Source organism: Lucilia cuprina, chromosome 5 (genome assembly GCF_022045245.1).
Source record: "Lucilia cuprina isolate Lc7/37 chromosome 5, ASM2204524v1, whole genome shotgun sequence".
NCBI lineage: Eukaryota > Metazoa > Arthropoda > Insecta > Diptera > Calliphoridae > Lucilia > Lucilia cuprina.
This window is the reverse complement of record NC_060953.1, coordinates 47131744-47151053: the sequence shown is the minus strand read 5'-3', so window position 1 is coordinate 47151053 and position 19310 is coordinate 47131744. Positions and strand designations below refer to the sequence as shown.

Below are 19310 nucleotides of genomic sequence, written 5' to 3'. Positions count from 1 at the left end.
CTACCTTTCTACCTAACTATCTATCTATCTAATTAGACTCCTATATTAATTATATTTTTCCAGTTGTACTTACAATTCTTTCCATAAAATTTTTCCACTTCTTGCTCGTACTATACATTTGGAAATCATTAAAGAATACCGGACCCGAAGATGTGGGCGGTAAATCAGGCAAAACAGATTCTAAATTAAAAGCATTGCGACATTTTTCTATTAAGGCTTTCATGACCGGCATGAGGAATGAATATTCTTCAGGATTTCCCACTAAAAAAGAAAAAACAACAATAATTAGTAAAATTGTCTTTTATTCGTAAAAATCTCTAATTTACCTTCAATAGCATTATCCAAAGCTTTATTTATGGAAAATAGTAGATAAGCCAATTCACTGGGATTTTCAGTGGTGCGACTCTGTAATATGGCATGAAGTTTTGCTGTTGCCATTGCCACCACACCAGGATTGGGATGATGCGAACATTTTAGCAGTAAACCCAAACATAAGCGTATCATATCAGACCAATCATCTGAAGAGTCTGATTGGAATATCATTAATGCATCAAGTAAAGCTAAGACGCCATCCAATAACTTGGTAGAACATTTTTTAGTATCATCTTCATTGGAACCCAAGACGACAAGGTCATAAATCATGCGTAAAATGTGAGAAGCATTCTGAAAAATAGTTTAAATAAATAAAAAAAAAGTAAGAAAAAAGTTTGAAAGGAAAATCATTATACTCATACCTCTTGATTAATCAAAGTTTGATTGCCATGCTCTGCCAAATCGAATAATGAAGCCTGGACAGCCATTTCCAAAATGCGCAATCTTAAGGACAAATGGGAAGCCATTAATTCATTATTCAAAGCCAACAGATTAATGCAGCCCAACACTTGTCCCCTTTCCTTCCAGCATTCGGGATGATCATTAGGCACTCCACGCCAAAAGACAGTGAACAAAATATTCGATACCAAATACACCAATTGTTCCTCACTGTCTACATCAGCTTCTGAGGAAAATTCTAAATTACTTTCAATAGAATCGGCTTTTTTGGCAACACCTCTAGGTGAAGGTGTTGAACTTTCTGAACTTATAGAATCAGCACGTTCTTTTAGAGAACTAGTATCGATATTTTCTGTTGAAGAGCCGAGTGTCAATGACTCAAACGTATCTTGTAAATCATGAGTTGTTTGTCGTATTACAGAAAAGACAGACGAAACATTTTCCACAACTACACCCGAAACAGATTCTGCTAACTCTTTAAATTCCGATTCCAAAACATTGGCAGCTTCCGAAACACTTGCATGTATTTCATTTAGTATTAAACCACCATCACTATGTTCAGGATGATCAATTTCCATTTGTTGTTCGCAGAAATTGATAAGATCTCCTTGACTATCAAATTTATTTTCATCTTCTAGTAAAACATCTAAATTTATACCAAAACTTTTGCGTTTTTCCTCATCGGGTTTAACATTTTCAATGGGTCGACGTATGAGTAGCCGAGCAATAGACTCTTGCCAACCCGGTTGTTTGGCTATAGCTTGTGGAGAGTTATGTTTTGTAAACGTACATTGTAATAAACGTTTGGCCACCTCTAGTTTAACAGGCAACTCACAGGAGCTAACATGATGTACTAAGAATAATAAACCACAATAGTCTACTTCGGTATTTAGCATTTCATCGAGCATGTGAAAGATTATGGTGGAACTCAATTGCATGGGTATGGTGTAGGAGAAGAGTCCTGGAAATAGAGATGCATCGGTGGTGGCATCATGTAAACGCATGATTTGTTTATATTTAGCTTGAACGCGTGAAGTGGACAGAAGGCTGCTAATGAACTGAAATGAGAGAGGAGTGATAATTAGAAAAATGGACTTTTAAGTTTTCACTCAAAATATTAATTTTTGAGGGAAATCAATATGATCACAGTCTTCCTTTTTTGCCCTAATGCCTCTAGTTTAGCTAGAAATTGGACTTTTATGTCTTCACTCAAAATACGATTTTTGAAGGGAAATCAAAGTGAAAACAGAATTTCCTTCTTTTTGCCCTAGCGCCTCTAGTTTAGCCAGAAAATTGACCTTATGTCTTCACTCATAATACGATTTTTGAAGGGAAATCAAAGTGATCACAGAATATCTTTCTTTTTTCTCTAGTGGCTCTAGTTTTGCCAGAAAATGGACTTATGTTTTTACTCAAATGATAGATTTTTGATGGGAAATAAAAGTCATCACTGATTTTCTTTCTTTTTGCCCTAGTGCCTCTAGTTTAGCCAGAATATGGACTTTTATGTTTTCACTCAAAATTCGATTTTGGTGGGAAATCAAACTGATCACAGACTTTCACTTTTTTCGTCCTAGCGCCTCTAATTTGGCCAGAATATGGAGCTTTATGTTTGCTTCAAATATGATGGGAAATCAAAGTGATCACTAACTTTCTTTCTTTTTGCTCTAGCGCCTCTATTTTAGCCAGAAAATGGACTTTTTTGTTTTCACTCAAAAAGCTATTTTTGGAATGAAATGAAAGTGTTTACAGATTTTCCTTCTTTTTGCCAGAAAATGGAGTTTTGAGTTTTGACTCAATATATAGAGTTTTGATGGGAAATCAAAGTGATCACAGATTTTCTTTCTATTTGCCCTAGCGCCTCTAGTTTCGTCAAAAAATGAACTTTTATGTTTTCACTCAAATTTGGAGTTTTAGTTTTTTGTTTTCGCTCAAAAAGCTATTTTTGGAATGAAATGAAAGTGTTTACAGATTTTCTTTCTATTTGCCCTAGCGCCTCTAGTTTCGTCAAAAAATGAACTTTTATGTTTTCACTCAAATTTGGAGTTTTAGTTTAGTTTAAAAGGATTGTATATCAATGTATATATCCACTCGGAGACACAAAGGTCCACAAAGGAAGACAAAAGAAGAGAAGAGAGATGAGAAGAGTGAGATTTTCCCTCCAAAAGAAACAGAAAAAGAACAGAAAAAGGAAGTGATCATGGAAGGGAAATCCTTAATTGTCTGTTATCTGAAAATCCAAAAAAATGCCCTGATGAAGCCTATAATGTCGGCAGGATTACACCTTGCTACATCTCCTAGTTCATCGTGGAATCCTTTACCTAGCCATTTCAGTCTCAGACTCTGTAATCTGGGACAGTGCCCTACTGTCTCCAGTTCTTCTTCGTTCTCACCCAATCTGCAACAATTCTGTGTGTTAAAGACCCCATTACGCCTTAAGGCTACAATTGAGCAATGTCCGGTTGTTGTTGTAACAGCTCGACTGTGGCCGATAGTTCTTTCCTGGGAAAAAAAAACTTTCGGTTGATACAGCTGTCGCTGGGTTGACAATCCTTGGCCGAGTATGACTCGGGTCGTTCCGGAGCGAAGATCCAATTGTCGTGGGAACGTGTGCAGTGTCCGGTAGTTGTTGTTGTTGCTGAGGTTGACAGCCCTTGGCCGAATAATTCGGGTCATTCCGGTACGTAGAACCGGCTGTCAGGGCAATAGCAGTGTTCGGTTATTATCCCTACTAAAATCCTTATACTCTTCCTATCCAATCCTAATAGCATTCTGGTTGCTTTTGGATTTAACTTCAGCCATAGTGTCCTAAAAACCCTACAATCCAGTCTACTGTTGGTGAGGATTGGTTGGTGGAGTTTTTGAAATATTCGAAAATTAGCCTATAGTAATGACAAATGGGGGTTTTACCGAGCTTCTATCGAGGTCGGATTTGGAGATCGATAGAAGGGTCAAAATTTGGAGGTTTTTGGAGGAAAATTTAGATTTTTGGTGGGAATTTAGAATGATTAGAGATTTTTTTCTTCTTTTTGTTCTAGCGTCTTCTGTTTAGGCAGAAAATTGGCTTTAATATTACCACTCAGATTTAGTGATCAAAAAGGTTTCTTATTTATAAAAAAATTAAAAAAAATCTTGAATTACTCACCCTTATAGCAGCCTCTTGCAGCTCACAACTATTGTTCTTATCCATAAAATAGTTATAAATCAAATTCGCCGTCTGAGGCTCATGCAACAATAATATCAATTGATCACGACAATTTTTCCCCTTTATATGCATGGTCATCATATCCAAAAATTCAATCAAAACATGTTCCTGTTTAACTGAAGCCAAAAATGCTATAATCGAACCAATTTCCTTAATATTAACATCCTTTTGCAAATAGAAACGTATTATGGCAAATATGGTGGAACGTATAGTTTTGGCATCTTCGGGTGTTATACTCTCCGGTGTACCATAGTGTTGACGTATAACATCGAGAAAAAATTGTATGCCAAACTTTTTGCGAAAATATTTACGATCATTTTTAATCATTGCACCCAAATACTGAACATGACCCAGAGTTATTTGAAATGGCATATGTACCCATATATCAAAATTAAAAGCTATTGATGTGTAAAGATCATCTAGTAGCGGTAGATTAGATTGTCCCGTAGAGGATTTATGACCCTGTACAGATTCCATAAACAAATGAGTGGCCATTAAGGCATTAACATCAAAAATTTTAGCAGGACATTTTTGCAACATCATGCCTATGATGGAGAGACACTCACTGTTGAGTAAATTTTCCTGATTATTATCATGTTCATGGGTTAAGTAACGTAAGAAACACATAAAACTTGCTATAGGAAATTGTATCATTTTCCATTCGGTATATGAGTTTGAGGATAAAACTTCCCAATCGGCAAATTCCTCGGTTATGGGAGTTTTTAAAGGTTCTGTAGATTCTTCCGCAGAATCTGCCGCTACAGCGGCTAGAGAGAATTCACTATTATTCTCTTTAATTATACGATGTAATATGGGTAATATAGCTTGTATACCACCTACACTATTAATGGTATCACGTATTTTTACTATATGACAATGTTGAGCCTGCACTAGACCCATATAACGTCCGCTGGGTATTAAATCCAAACAGGTATTATGCGTATAGGCAGCAGGGGAGTAGCAGAAAACAAATCTAGATGTTAATTCCAAAATATCATTATCTTGTGAGAATATAGAACTGAAATGTATGCCAGCATCGAATATAGTTTTAAGACTAGTAGTAGGTTCAGCCAATAATACGCCACCGATTTGTCCATAAAGACATTTTTGTTCACCAAATACCGTCTCCTGCATACCAACAGGGAAATTTTTAACATTGGGATCAAAAGAAGTAGACTGAGTCCTTAGTGGTAGAGTGAAATAGTTGGATACCTAAAAATATAAGTTTTATTTAGACTTGTTATAGATTTCTTTTTTTGGTTCAAACACAACTTACATTTGTGGATAAAGTTCTTTCCAGTAAACTTGGCAACATGCCTTTATAAGATTGATTAGTATCTTGTGATGAAGATCTAGGTATTACAGAGGTATTGCTATGGCTACCAGTTGCTGTACCAGTTGGTTTTATTTCCTGCAAAGCTGAACCCACAGAACAATATATAAAGGGCTGTAAATGAAAAAAAAACCAAATACATTTATAATTTCTTTATTTAGTTTAAATTGCATTTCAATTACCTCATTTATGGCCTGAACTTTTAAAGTGGCACTTATTTTTTGCATAAAATCTATATAGACATTAATTTGACTATAAGAAAAAGGTCTTTTGGGTGGTGTTATTGCCACCGTAACATAATGCCATTGACCATCCATTAATGTAGTAGAGGCTACCGAGGAGGTTAAATATTCTCGTTTAGTTAAAGCTGCCACCACTATATTGCCATTATTTTGTATGAATATCTCGAAACCAGTATTACTGCCAGTGCGTAAACTGAAACGGATATATATAATTAATAAAATTTTTGTAATTAATGTAATATTTCGTAGGGTTCTATAAATTGACTTTCGAATAATCGAACAATTGACTTTTTGTCAAAAAAAGTCGTGACGTCGATGTCGACTATGACCTGGTTCACACTAGGAATGTTGTTTTTGGAAACTTTTGATTTTTGTGTGTGAGCGAAAGAGAAAGATATATAGACCTTCTCTTTCTCTCACACACAAAATCGAAAGTTTTCCAATGTGAACCAGACTTATTTTGTTCCAAAAAGTCGATAACTCGACTCTTGTATATAAAAAAGGTCGACTTTGTAAAAAAAAGTCGAAAAAAGTCAAAAAGTTGAAACAAAAAAGTCAAAAAATGTAAAAATAGTCGGAAACAACCGAAAATAGTAAAAAATTGTCGAAATAAGTCGAAGGAATTCGAAAATAGTCAAAAAGTTGAAAATCAAAAAGTCGGAAGAAGTCAAAAATACGAAAAAAGTCGAAAATTCTAAAAAAGTCGGACAGTTGAAAAAAGTCGAACAATCAACATTCTGTCAAAAAATGTCGAAAAGTCGAAGTCGACTATTTTGTTCCAAAAAAGTCGATAACTCGACTATCATCTATTAAAAAAAGTCGAAAAATCAACTTTGTAAATAAAAGTCGAAAAAAGTTGAAAGAATCCGAAAATAGTCAAAAAGTCGGAAAAAGTCGAAAAGTCGACTTTTAATTAAATGAAAAAAGTCTAAAAATAGACTTTTCATAAAATGCAAAAAGTCTAAAAGTCAACAATTAACTAAATGCAAAAAGCAGGGTTCTATTAATCGACTTTCGAATAATCGAACAATCGACTTTTTGTCGAAAAAAAGTCTAAAAATCAAAGAGTCGTAAAAAGTCGAAAAAAATCAAAAATAGTAGGAAAAAGTCGAAAACTCGAAAATAGTAGAAAAAAGTAAAAAATAGTCGAAAATTTTAAAAAAGTGGACAAAAGTCAAAAACTCTAAAATAGTCGGAAAACACGAAAACAGTCAAAAACTAGTCAAAAGAATCCGAAAATAGTCAAAAAGTTGAAAAAAATCAAAAAGTCGGAAAAAGTCAAAAACTCTAAAATAGTCGGGAAAATCCGAAAACAATAAAAAAGGAGTCGAAAGAATCCAAAAATAGTCAAAAAGTCAGAAAAAGTCGAAAATAGGTCGAAAAGTCGGAAAATGTCGAAAAAAAAAGTAGGAAAAAGTCGAATAGTAGAAAAAAGTCGAAAAGTCGGGAAAAGTCGAAGATTCAGAAAAAGTAAAAAAGTCAACTTTTAATTAAATGAAAAAAGTCGAAAAATAGACTTTTCATACAATGCAAAAAGTCGACTTTTAACTAAATGCAAAAGGTAGGGTTCTTTAAATCGACTTTCGAATAAGCGGAAGTCGAAAAAAGTCGCAGAAAGTCGAAAAGTCATAAAAAGTCGGAAAAGGTCGAAAAAATTGTAAAAAGTCGTAATAAGTCGAAAAAGTCGAAAATAGTAGGAAAAAGTCGAAAACTCGAAAATAGTAGAAAATAGACAAAAATTTTAAAAAAGTGGAAAAAAGTCAAAAACTTTTAAAACTTTCGGAAAAACAGTCAAAAACTAGTCGAAAAAAGTCGAAAGAATTCGAAAATAGCCAAAAAGTCGAAAAAAATCGAAAAGTCAGAAAGTCGACTATTTATAAAATACTAAAAGTCTAAAATTCGACTTTTATTTAAATGAAAAAGTCGAAAAATAGGCTTTTCATAAAAGGCAAAAACTCGACTTTTAACTAAATGTCAAAAGTCGACTTTTAACTAAATGCCAAAAGTCGACTTTTAACTAAATGCCAAAAGTCCACTTTTAACTAAATGCCAAAAGTCGACTTTTAACTAAATGCCAAAAGTCGACTTTTAACTAAATACCAAAAGTCTAAAAGTCGACTTTTAACTAAATGTCAAAAAGTCGAAAAGTTTCATTTCAACTATAGAACCTTAATATTTCAATAACCTACTTCAATAGCATTCTCCTGCAATTGGGTCTTTGTTCCTGTTCTCCTTGGTTATCAGCTTTAGATTTACCATCTGAGGGCTTATCCAAACGTAAAAGTATATGAAAAATAAAACCATAAGCTCCTGACATAGACCAGTTTTTAATATCGGTTACTACTATACCATCGCCGGGCTCACAGAAATTAAAATATTGCGAACACAAATTTGTGCTAGTCAAGGATTGTAAAGAAACACTAACAAGGGTCTGGAAGAAGGTTAAAAAAAAACGTATTAGTTATTACAAATTATCAATTAACAAGTATTCCACTTACCTGTAATAGTTGTTTTGAATGTGGAAATTTACTTTCTTTTCTTAATAGGCTAAAAATACTTTTCAATTCTATGGGTATTATACTTAATTTACTAAGTTCTTCAATAAGTTTAATGTAATTTTGTATACATTGATCGGAGAGTTTTTCATAACGATGTAAACATAAACATATAGACTTAATAATACGACTTTCACAAGCAATGGATTTACTAAAAGAAAAGAAATAAAATAAGAATTTTAAAGAAAATCAAAAAATTAATAAAACAATTAACTTACGTTCCATAATTGTCAGTACAGGCTTTTAAAATTTTCTCACTTAAATATGTCTGTTCTCTAACATCCATCTCGGGCAACCATTCAATAAGTTTTGTCAAGACTTCGGGTAATACAATTAAACCCATCTCTGCATTATAAGCCAATTCTATGGCTGCCTCTAACAGTCCAACAGAAGGTAAACCCACCTCCATTAGACCCATAAATAGTTTACCCACTTTATCGTAATAACGTATATGTTCGGTAATTCTTAGCGAATTGCGTGTTATGGATGCTAAAGCTTTAAGAACTTTCATCAAAAGTTGAGCATAATTTAAATTCCAACATTTAACATATTTCGGTATTGAAATTAATATATCCACCAAATTGGTTTCCTCAATAGCTTCACATATATATGAAGAAGATTGTACATCTGCTAGAAATACACTAATATTATCAACAGATGAGTCAAAAGCATTAACATCTATAGTCTGATCATAATTAGGATCATTGTCATCGGAGCCAATATCAAATGTATCAACAGTAGGGCGTTGAAAAATGTCTGTTTTAAGCAATTCATCCAAAACATCACAGTAAAGTTTTATAAGTGTAACTAGATCTATTTGGCGCTAGATAAAGTAAATTAAATAAACATTAGAAAGTTGAAAAACATAATATTCAAAATATCTACTTACTTCTTCTGGACTAGATTTTTGTAAAACGATTATCATTAAAGCACAACATCTTAAGGTAACAATACGTAAATTATTGTTAGTTTCCCATTGTGATAAAATTTTTATTAAAACCGAAACAGTAGCTGGGCAAATAGCTCTCATGCCATTACGCTTGAAAAGGGAAAATATCGAAAAATTATTAAAAATCTTTTAAAAATAAACCTTTTTTGCAATACAAAACAATAAGCTTTATTAACACACACACATACATAAATATAAATATATATTCTAATAACTAAAGATTAATTACTTTTACATTAAACTTACCAAATTATCACATGTATGTACACCATCACCAGTATTTTTAAGATTTTTTAAATTAATTGCAGCTAAAGTTTTCTGCAACATTTAAATAATCAATTTTTACATAAAATTTATTTAAATAAAACAATTAATATAATTTACACCATTACCAAAAATGTTATTAACATTTTACAAGTTACAAAAAAAATAAACAATTAAAAGGGATAGAGAGTAAAAAGCACAGTTAAAAGTTATTAATTATTATGAAATTTATTAACAAAACTAAAAATATGCAAACTTACCTGGGAACCACATATTATTGCTCCTAAAGTGTGTATTAATGATTCACCTATATCGGGATATTTGGTTATATCATTGTGTTGAAAACAATCTGTTAATATTAAAAAAAATGTTTGTGTAAAGCATATGGTTAGGGGTTTTTTATTTATTATTATTCTTACCATAAATAAATGGTATTATTTCCACATGAACGCTGTGCGGTTTATAGGGTAACTTTTTATAATCGGCAAAATTGTTGCGTAAAAAACTACGCCATGTCAAGTAGGGATCATACATAACTTCTAAGAATTGTGCAAAACTGCGAAAAAGATGTGAAACCTCAGTTGATGCCGTTTTTTGTTCAATACACTGAAAGAGAAAAAGACGGGAATAATTATAAGGAAATAAACAAAAGCTTTTATCTGTCTGTCTGTCTATCTATCTATCTATCTATCTATCTATCTATCTATCTATCTATCTATCTATCTATCTATCTATCTATCTATCTATCTATCTATCTATCTATCTATCTATCTATCTATCTATCTATCTATCTATCTATCTATCTATATATCTATCTATCTATCTATCTATCTATCTATCTATCTATCTATCTATCTATCTATCTATCTTTCTTTTAATACGACGGAGGTGTGGAATTTTCATAAATGTATTCAACCCGTGTTGAAAAACATGCACGATTCGCAGATGCGCCTACGTACTAAACCACACCCCCATACTTCGGACCCTGGTCCCCGCGGAACTGCCATTCGGTATTACTTCGCGGGGGGGCTCAGCCCTATGCTGCTATCTTTATATTAAGGACAGTCTTGTTTCCGCTTTGCGGCTACGTTCGGCTAGTAATAGCGAGTGACACACGGCGTCAATAAATTTTCTCACTGCCTCCCAGTTGCTCTCCGATTGAAGCATAACTCCAACTACATTTTCTGTTGACAGGTTTTCGCCAACAAGTATCTCCAGCTGACGCCTTTGGCTTGCGAAGCGCGGGCAATGAAATACAACGTGCTCCGCAGTTTCCTCCTCATTTGTGCATTCCGGACATATGGGAGAGATATCCAGACGAAATCTATATAAGTAGCTTCTAAAGCCGCCATGGCCTGACAAAAACTGCGTCTGGTTGTAACTCAATTGCCCGTGCTTCCTGTTTATCCAGGCATTGATGTTGGGGATTAAATTGTATGTCCATCTTCCATTTTGTGCATCTTTCTATCTATCTATCTATCTATCTATCTATCTATCTATCTATCTATCTATCTATCTATCTATCTATCTATCTATCTATCTATCTATCTATCTATCTATCTATCTATCTATATATCTATCTATATATCTATCTATCTATCTATCTATCTATCTATCTATCTATCTATCTATCTATCTATCTATCTATCTATCTATCTATCTATCTATCTATCTATCTATCTATCTATCTATCTATCTATCTATCTATCTATCTATCTATCTATCTATCTATCTATCTATCTATCTATCTATCTATCTATCTATCTATCTATCTATCTATCTATCTATCTATCTATCTATCTATCTATCTATCTATCTATCTATCTATCAATCTATCTATCTATCTATCTATCTATCTATCTATCTATCTATCTATCTATCTATCTATCTATCTATCTATCTATCTATCTATCTATCTATCTATCTATCTATCTATCTATCTATATATCTATCTATCTATCTATCTATCTATCTATCTATCTATCTATCTATCTATCTATCTATCTTTCTTTATACGACGGAGGTGTGGAATTTTCATAAATGTATTCAACCGTGTGAAAAACATGCACGATTCGCAGATGCGCTACGTACTAAACCACACCCCCATACTTCGGTCCTGTCCGCGGAACTGCCATTCGGTATTACTTCGCGGGGGGGCTCAGCCCTATGCTGCTATCTTTATATTAAGGACAGTCTTGTTTCCGCTTTGCGGCTTACGTTCGGCTAGTAATAGCGAGTGACACACGGCGTCAATAAATTTCTCACTGCCTCCAGTTGCTCTCGATTGAAGCATAACTCCAACTACATTTTCTGTTGACAGGTTTTCGCCAACAAGTATCTCCAGCTGACGCCTTTGGCTTGCGAAGCGCGGGCAATGAAATACAACGTGCTCCGCAGTTTCCTCCTCATTGTGCATTCGGACATATGGAGAGATATCCAGACGAAATCTATATAAGTAGCTTCTAAGCCGCCATGGCCTGACAAAAACTGCGTCTGGTTGTAACTCAATTGCCCGTGCTTCCTGTTTATCCAGGCATGATGTTGGGGATTAAATTGTATGTCATCTTCCATTTTGTGCATCTTTCTATCTATCTATCTATCTATCTATCTATCTATCTATCTATCTATCTATCTATCTATCTATCTATCTATCTATCTATCTATCTATCTATCTATCTATCTATCTATCTATCTATCTATCTATCTATCTATCTATCTATCTATCTATCTATCTATCTATCTATCTATCTATCTATCTATCTATCTATCTATCTATCTATCTATCTATCTATCTATCTATCTATCTATCTATCTATCTATCTATCTATCTATCTATCTATCTATCTATCTATCTATCTATCTAACTACCGATCTACCGATCTATCTATCTATCTATCTATCTATCTATCTATCTATCTATCTATCTATCTATCTATATATCTATCTATCTATCTATCTATCTATCTATCTATCTATCTATCTATCTATCTATTATATATCTCTATCTATCTATCTATCTATCTATCTATCTATCTATCTATCTATCTATCTATCTATCTATCTATCTATCTATCTATCTATCTATCTATCTATCGATCTATCTATCTGCCTTAAACTGTATCGTTAAAACTTTCATATAAATAACAATTAATTGAATTAAATATAATTATTTCCTCACTTATACTAAAAATTAATATTATCTTATCTCTTAATGTAAGTAGCAGTAATCTAATAATGGCTATTAATCATATGCAAGCATGCAATGCAAAGTTTATCATTTAAAACATTAACTAAATTTTTTAAATTTTTATTTAAAATAATTTACTCACCTGTTGAAATACATTTGTTAGAATAGCAATTAAATTTGATTTATATTCATATTTAATTATGGCCAAAATATTATCAAAATGCCGGCAAACAATAATCAAACAATCTACGAGTATGGCTATTTGACGTATAGTCTCCTCTGAAATTTCACCCTGTTTACGAGAAAATACAAAACAAAACAAACATTAGAATAAAAACAATAAAAAAAACTAAACATAAATAAATAGTAAATGCTATTATAAATATAAATAATTTAAGCTTATACCCTTCCTTCCCTGGCTGTAGGTAAGGGTTTGTAGTGGATAGATAGAAAGTATTAAATTACATATATATTTTTTTTTTTTGCATTTACTACCACTACATACTTACATTTTGGCACGAATCACTGGCGACTATAATAAATTTACCAATTGCCGGTAAAAGTTCATCGGGTAGACGACCCAAATGTGGGCCACTATCTGGTTTAACCTCATGCCAATAGGGACATTGTTCCGAGTTAAAATCCAATGATAATTGACTTTGCCAAATGCTTACGAAACGTTCTATAAATTCACGAAAATATGATTCATCATTCTGAAATTTAAAATGGGGAGGGAGGGAGAAAAAAGAAAACATTAGAGCAGAGATAAGAAAGGGGAAGCCCCTATAGGTATACAATTTAATTTATTAATAATAGTGAATACGAGGGTTATAAGGAAATGAAGTTTGATAAAAGTTTTATGCATAGAATTTTTCTATAAAAAATATCGATATTTTGTAAAGAGAAAACTTTAATATTCAAGACAGAATTTTTTTCTATAGAAAACCAATTTTATATAGAAAAAATGATGAATACTAAATTTTCTCTACAAAAAAAAAAACTTATCGAAAAATTTTTTATATACATTACATGATTTTTTCTATATAAAGATCATATAATGTAAATTTTCTAATTTACTTTTCATACCACCCTCGTATAACTGCAATTCGTTCTATTGTTTATGAAGAGGGTGGAGTTGTCACAAAACAACAACCCCGACCCCCATTTTAACAAGAATATTTTTTCCAAATTGTATTTCTACTATAAGACTAGGGATAACTGCATTTGTGTAAGTGGGCGGGTGGTTGGTTGGTTGTTTGACAATAAATCAATGCTGCTTCTTCATTGGAATTTACAAACAAACTTTTGCTAAAACATGCACAAACCACCAAACACAAACAAGTGAAACTAATATTACAGATATTTTTTTTTTTTTTGTCTTTTGATTTTTTATTATATAATCTCAAGTGGAATTTGTGATACTATGTAAAGAGTTATTTAAGGATTTTACACAAAAACAACATTCCCCTAAAAGCAATTGTTTGTGTGTGTTTTTTCTTTTTCCTCAATGTCGTTGTTGTTATTGTATTACCACAATATCTTGTCCATAAAATAAATTGATAAAAACGATTATTTTTTTGCCACAGAAAATCATAAAATTTGTGTTTATATACATAATGATGATTAATACTTTTGGAATATTTAGAAATATGTATAAAATGTAACTTCTTTTTTTTCCACAGTATAGCCGCCACGCGTAGCTTCCTTGATGGAAGAACTTTTCTTACCTTTGTTGTATATTGCACCCATAGATTGTAAATATCTTTCTTATTATCCATTTTGCATTAAGACACTTATTAACTATTGCGGTGTATAAAAAATTTATTAATTTCTTGTATTTTTCATTGGTATTTATGTGTATTTTATTTTGTTTACAATAAGCACAAGAAAAAACACAACTGTCCAGAGTCCTACACCGACAAATATTAACAACGGCGGCGGCTGTCAATAGATATTTCGGCGGTAGCTTTAATTTGACTGTAAGCCGTCTAAGTTTTCAACTACAACGTTTTGTTATTAACTTTTTAACGATTTTAAATAAAAACGTTAGCCGAGAGATTAAAAAGTGAGATTTTGGGAGGAAATATTTTAAAAAATTGAGATTAGAAAATTTTTGTATTCGTTAATACTATTTTTGACTTTATTTTATTTTTATTTCAACTTTTTATTTTTATATCCTTCATCTTAGTGAGAATTCATTCGAAGCTTTCGAAAGCTTTAATTAATTATAGGAATGAAATCAAGGGGTTATATATAAAAAAATTGTTAAATTCTCAATTTCTAAAAGAAAATTAGGGAATGAATTATTTTAGAGCTTTGGATGGAATAGTATACTAGTTCCAAAACAACTTTTTAGAATCAATTTAAAAAAATGTCAAAAAGGTTAAAACGTTTTCAATTCTCACTATTGTGGTAACTATTTTCATACAAAAACAAACTCGGTTATTACGAGTCCTCGTATAATATAACCAATTTCAAAATTTTATGTTGAAAAAAATTTAAGTTTTTTAAGAAAAATATGAACAAATGAAATTAATGGTGTTTTTTTGTAAAGAATATTAAATAAAGTGGAACTACAAAAACGTCACCTGTCTTATTACTAACTTCGCTTATAACGAACAACGTTAACTGGTACCGCGGAGTTCGTTATAAACGAGTTTGACTTTAATTGGACTATAAAGAATTGATGAGATTTCTAATTGGATTGTAACAAGACACAGGCACAATATTAATTTTCCAACAGTTTCTCAATATTGGTCCAATTTAAGAATTCCGAACAAAAATGTTAAAAACAAGTAAGAGAGCTATATTCGTCTACATTGAATTTTATGTACCCTTCACCTTTGTAATGGATGCTGAAGATAAAACTCATTAAAAGTTCGAAAAAAGTACCAAGAAATTCCACATTCATACAGTTTCTAGATTCAATATTATGGAAAATTTAAAAAGTACCTTTTAAAGAATGATAGAGTACCAAAAAGTCCCTTCTTATAGGTTCCCTCTTACTCCGGTCACCACATCCATAAGCCGGCTTTACACGATCACACAAGTAATATAATCTGTCAAATTTTTTTTTGGATAATGAAACCATCACACATTGAGAAAAAAAATACGGATGGAAAATTTGACAGTCGTATGGCTCTCTTCATATTTTGAAATGATTCAAAAAACAAGCCGGTCGCATTAGATTACATACAAAAAAGTGAAACAGCTGTTTTATCTTACTTTGTTATTGTTTTATAACAATCGTGCAAACAAAAAAATATAAATCATAATCATAATCCCCAAGCAAATCTTATAGGAACCCTAATCTTTTTCTAAAAATTTAAAAATATCGGCCAAATATAAGGTCCCCCTCAGAAAATAACTTTCAAGCTCATAACAATCTAATTTCTATTAGCTATAGCGATCACATTCGATAAAGCCGTGATACACTGTTGTCAGATCTTACAATGTTGTCAGTAAAATGTTCAGAAAATGTCTAACAATCGCCAAAACTTACAATTTTTCTTTTGCAGCGTTGTCAGAAAAGGCATTCACAATTTTTCTGTAAAAAAACTCTTAGACACAAACATTAGAAAAAAACTGTTATACACAAATTTTTATAAAATAAAACTGTTATAAATAAATTTTTCTACAAAAGAAATGGTTATGCACAATTTTTTATAAGAAATACTGTTATACACAAACATTTCTATAGAAGAGATTGTTATAAACAAAATTTATTTGTAGAAAAAACTGTTATACCTACATTTTTATATAGAAACAACAGTTATGTGCAAATTTTTCTACTCAACAAACTGTTATACGTAAAATTTTCTTTAAAAAAAACTGTTTCTATAGAGAAAACTTTTATACATACATTTATCTGTAGAAAAAACTGTTATACACTATTTTTCTTACAGAAAAAACTGTTATATGTTGAGTTATACACAAATTTTTCTATAGGAAAGACTATTTTACACAAGAGTTTCTATAGAAAATACTGTTATAAACAAATTTGTTTGCAGAAAAAACTGTTATACACACATTTTTCTAAAGAAAAAACTGTTATAAGCAAAATTTACTTTGAGAAAAACTGTTATACACAACTGTTTCTGATAGAAAATACTGTTATATGAAAATTTATCTGTAGAAAAGAGCATTATACTAAAATTTTTCTTTAGAAAACTTTGTTATACATAATTTTTCTGTAGAAAAAACTGTTATAGATACATTTATCGGTAGAAGAAAACTGTTATACGCTATTTTTCCTAAACAATTTTTTCTAAAGGAAAGACTATTTTACACAAGTGTTTCTATAGAAAATATTGTTCTAAACAAATTTTTTTATAGAAAAAACTGTTATACGCAAAATTTACTTTGAGAAAAACTGTTATACACAAATGTTTCTAATAGAAAATACTGTTATATGAAAATGAGTCTGTAGAAAAGATTATCATACTGAAATTTTTCTTTAGAAAACTTTGTTATACATTATTTTTCTGTAGAGAAAACTGTTATACATACATTTATCGGTAGAATAAAACTGTTATACACTATTTTTCCTACAGAAAAAACTGTTATATGTTAAGTTTTAAACAATTCTTTCTAAAGGAAAGACTATTTTACACAAGTGTTTCTATAGAAAATAAAAATAAAAGTAATTTTTTGTAGAAAAAACTGTTATACACACATTTTTCTAAAGAAAAAACTGTTATACGCTAAATTTACTTTGAGAAAAACTGTTATACACAAATGTTTCTAATAGAAAATAATACTTTTTATGAAAATTTATCTGTAGAAAAGAGCATACTAAAATTTTTCTTTAGAAAACTTTGTTATATCGGTAGAATAAAACTGTTATGTGCTATTTTTTCTGCAGAAAAAACTGTTATACTTTAAGTTTTTTTAAGAAAAACAGTTGTTATAAACAATTTTTCTATAGAAAAAAACTGTTATAATTAAAAATGTATTAAAAATGTATAAATCTGTTATACACAAATTTTCTGTGGAAAAAAACTGTTATACTTTAATTTTTTTCATAAAAGACATAGTTCATATTCTAAATTTTTTATAAAAAACTGTTATACACTAATTTTTATATAAAAATATTTGTTATACAAAGAAAATGTTCTTTTGTAAAAATTGTTACCTTATAACCACACGTACAAAATGTGTCAGAATATCTTACCACACATATACTCGTTATATCTTCTTCACCTGATATTTAAAAGAATGTTTTCTTTCACCTTTAGCTTTTAACACAAAAAAAATGAAATTTAAAGTCTTTCAAATGCATAATTGTTTTTATTTTTTATTTTATTTGATTTATTTAATTTTTCAATTCTATTAGCATGTTTTTTTTTTGAATTTTATTATTTTTAGTATATAATTCTTGTTTTTTTTTTGTTAGTAGTATTTTTGTTTTATTGAAAAAAATTATTTTTATTATTTGTTTTAATGATTTTTTTTCTCATTGCCTTGAAGCATTTGGTTTATTTGTATTAAATAATTTATTTATTTATTTTTTAAATATTATTATGGTGCAAATTGTTTGTGTAATTATGATTTTTATTTTGTTATAAAAATGCTTTCGTTTTTAATTATTTAAAAAACAAATAAAAATATTTAATTTTATTTTTATAATTATAAGACTTATTTATAAACTAAATAAAGAGCCGTTTAAGTTTTAAATTTTCTTTTCGAGAAAAAAATAAATAAATATGCAACATCCAATTTTTTTTTGTTTTATAAAGTGTTTAATCTTTTTTTATTTACAATAACTAAATAACAATAACTATTTAATAGTAATAAATATATTTCATTTACGCTTCTTTTTTAAATCTTTCAGTGTTTTTTTTTTAATTTAAATTATTTAGAATACTTTTTTTGTTTTATTTATTATTATTTTTTTTTTTTTTGTAAAAAATTTTGATTTTTAAATTAGAAATCGAATTAAAGTTACACAACATGTATAAATATTATTATTTTAATTCTTTGGTTTTTTCTTCGAATTTGCTTTTAATATTACAACATAGTTTTACTGCTCTGGCTGGGCGGACGAGAACTTAAAAATAGACAAATAAATTTTTTGATGTATTTAAGCTAAATTAAGTTTTATGATAAAGGTTTAGTTGTCCCAACCAACTAGAATAATTATATTACAACAATATTCTATAGAAAAAACTGTTATACACACATTTTTCTATAGAAAAAAACTGTTGTAAGGAAAATATTTCTACAGAAAATTGTTCTACACAAAATTTTGTAAAAAAAAACTTTTATACAAACGCTTTTCTAAAGAAAAAACTGTTATACTCAAATTTTTTCTACAAAAAAACTGTCATACACACATTAAAAAAAACATACACAGAGAAAAACTGTTAAACAAACATTTTTTATAGTTAAATTTTTCTGTAGAGAAAACTGTTATACAAAAATAAAAAAAAACTGTTATACACACATTATTCTATAAAAACATAAAACATATTTCTATAAACATAACTGTTCTTCAAAAATTTTCTTAAAAAAACTATTATACAAAAACTTTTCCAAAGAAAAAACTGTTATAACAAATTTTTTCTAAAAAAAGAAACGGTTATACACAATTTTATCTACAAAAAACTGTTATATACAATTTTTTTTTACAAAAAAACTGTTATACATAATTTTTTCTATAGAAAAACTGTTATACACAAATTTTTCAGAAAACTGTTATACAAAAACAAAAAAAAATTGTTTTACACACATTTTTCTATAGAAAAACTGTTATTCAAAAATTATTTTTATTGACAGAACTGTTCTTCAAAAATTCTCTATGAA

The 19310-nt window shown here is 30.1% G+C and overlaps 1 protein-coding gene across 1 annotated transcript; it reads right to left on the bottom strand.

Annotated features, from left to right (window-relative positions):
* Positions 1 to 49: 49 nt before the first annotated feature.
* On the bottom strand, positions 50 to 14427 carry LOC111678681 (neurobeachin-like protein 1). Its single transcript, XM_046952513.1, has 16 exons — positions 14234 to 14427; positions 13016 to 13219; positions 12649 to 12798; positions 9739 to 9925; positions 9580 to 9668; positions 9302 to 9373; positions 8996 to 9145; positions 8325 to 8929; positions 8050 to 8257; positions 7741 to 7982; positions 5492 to 5744; positions 5253 to 5423; positions 3917 to 5188; positions 735 to 1829; positions 327 to 663; positions 50 to 261 (listed from the first exon to the last, which is right to left on the bottom strand). The coding sequence occupies exons 1-16, from the start codon at positions 14282 to 14284 to the stop codon at positions 50 to 52; spliced, it is 5298 nt and encodes a 1765-aa protein (XP_046808469.1). The 5' UTR covers positions 14285 to 14427.
* Positions 14428 to 19310: the final 4883 nt, after the last annotated feature.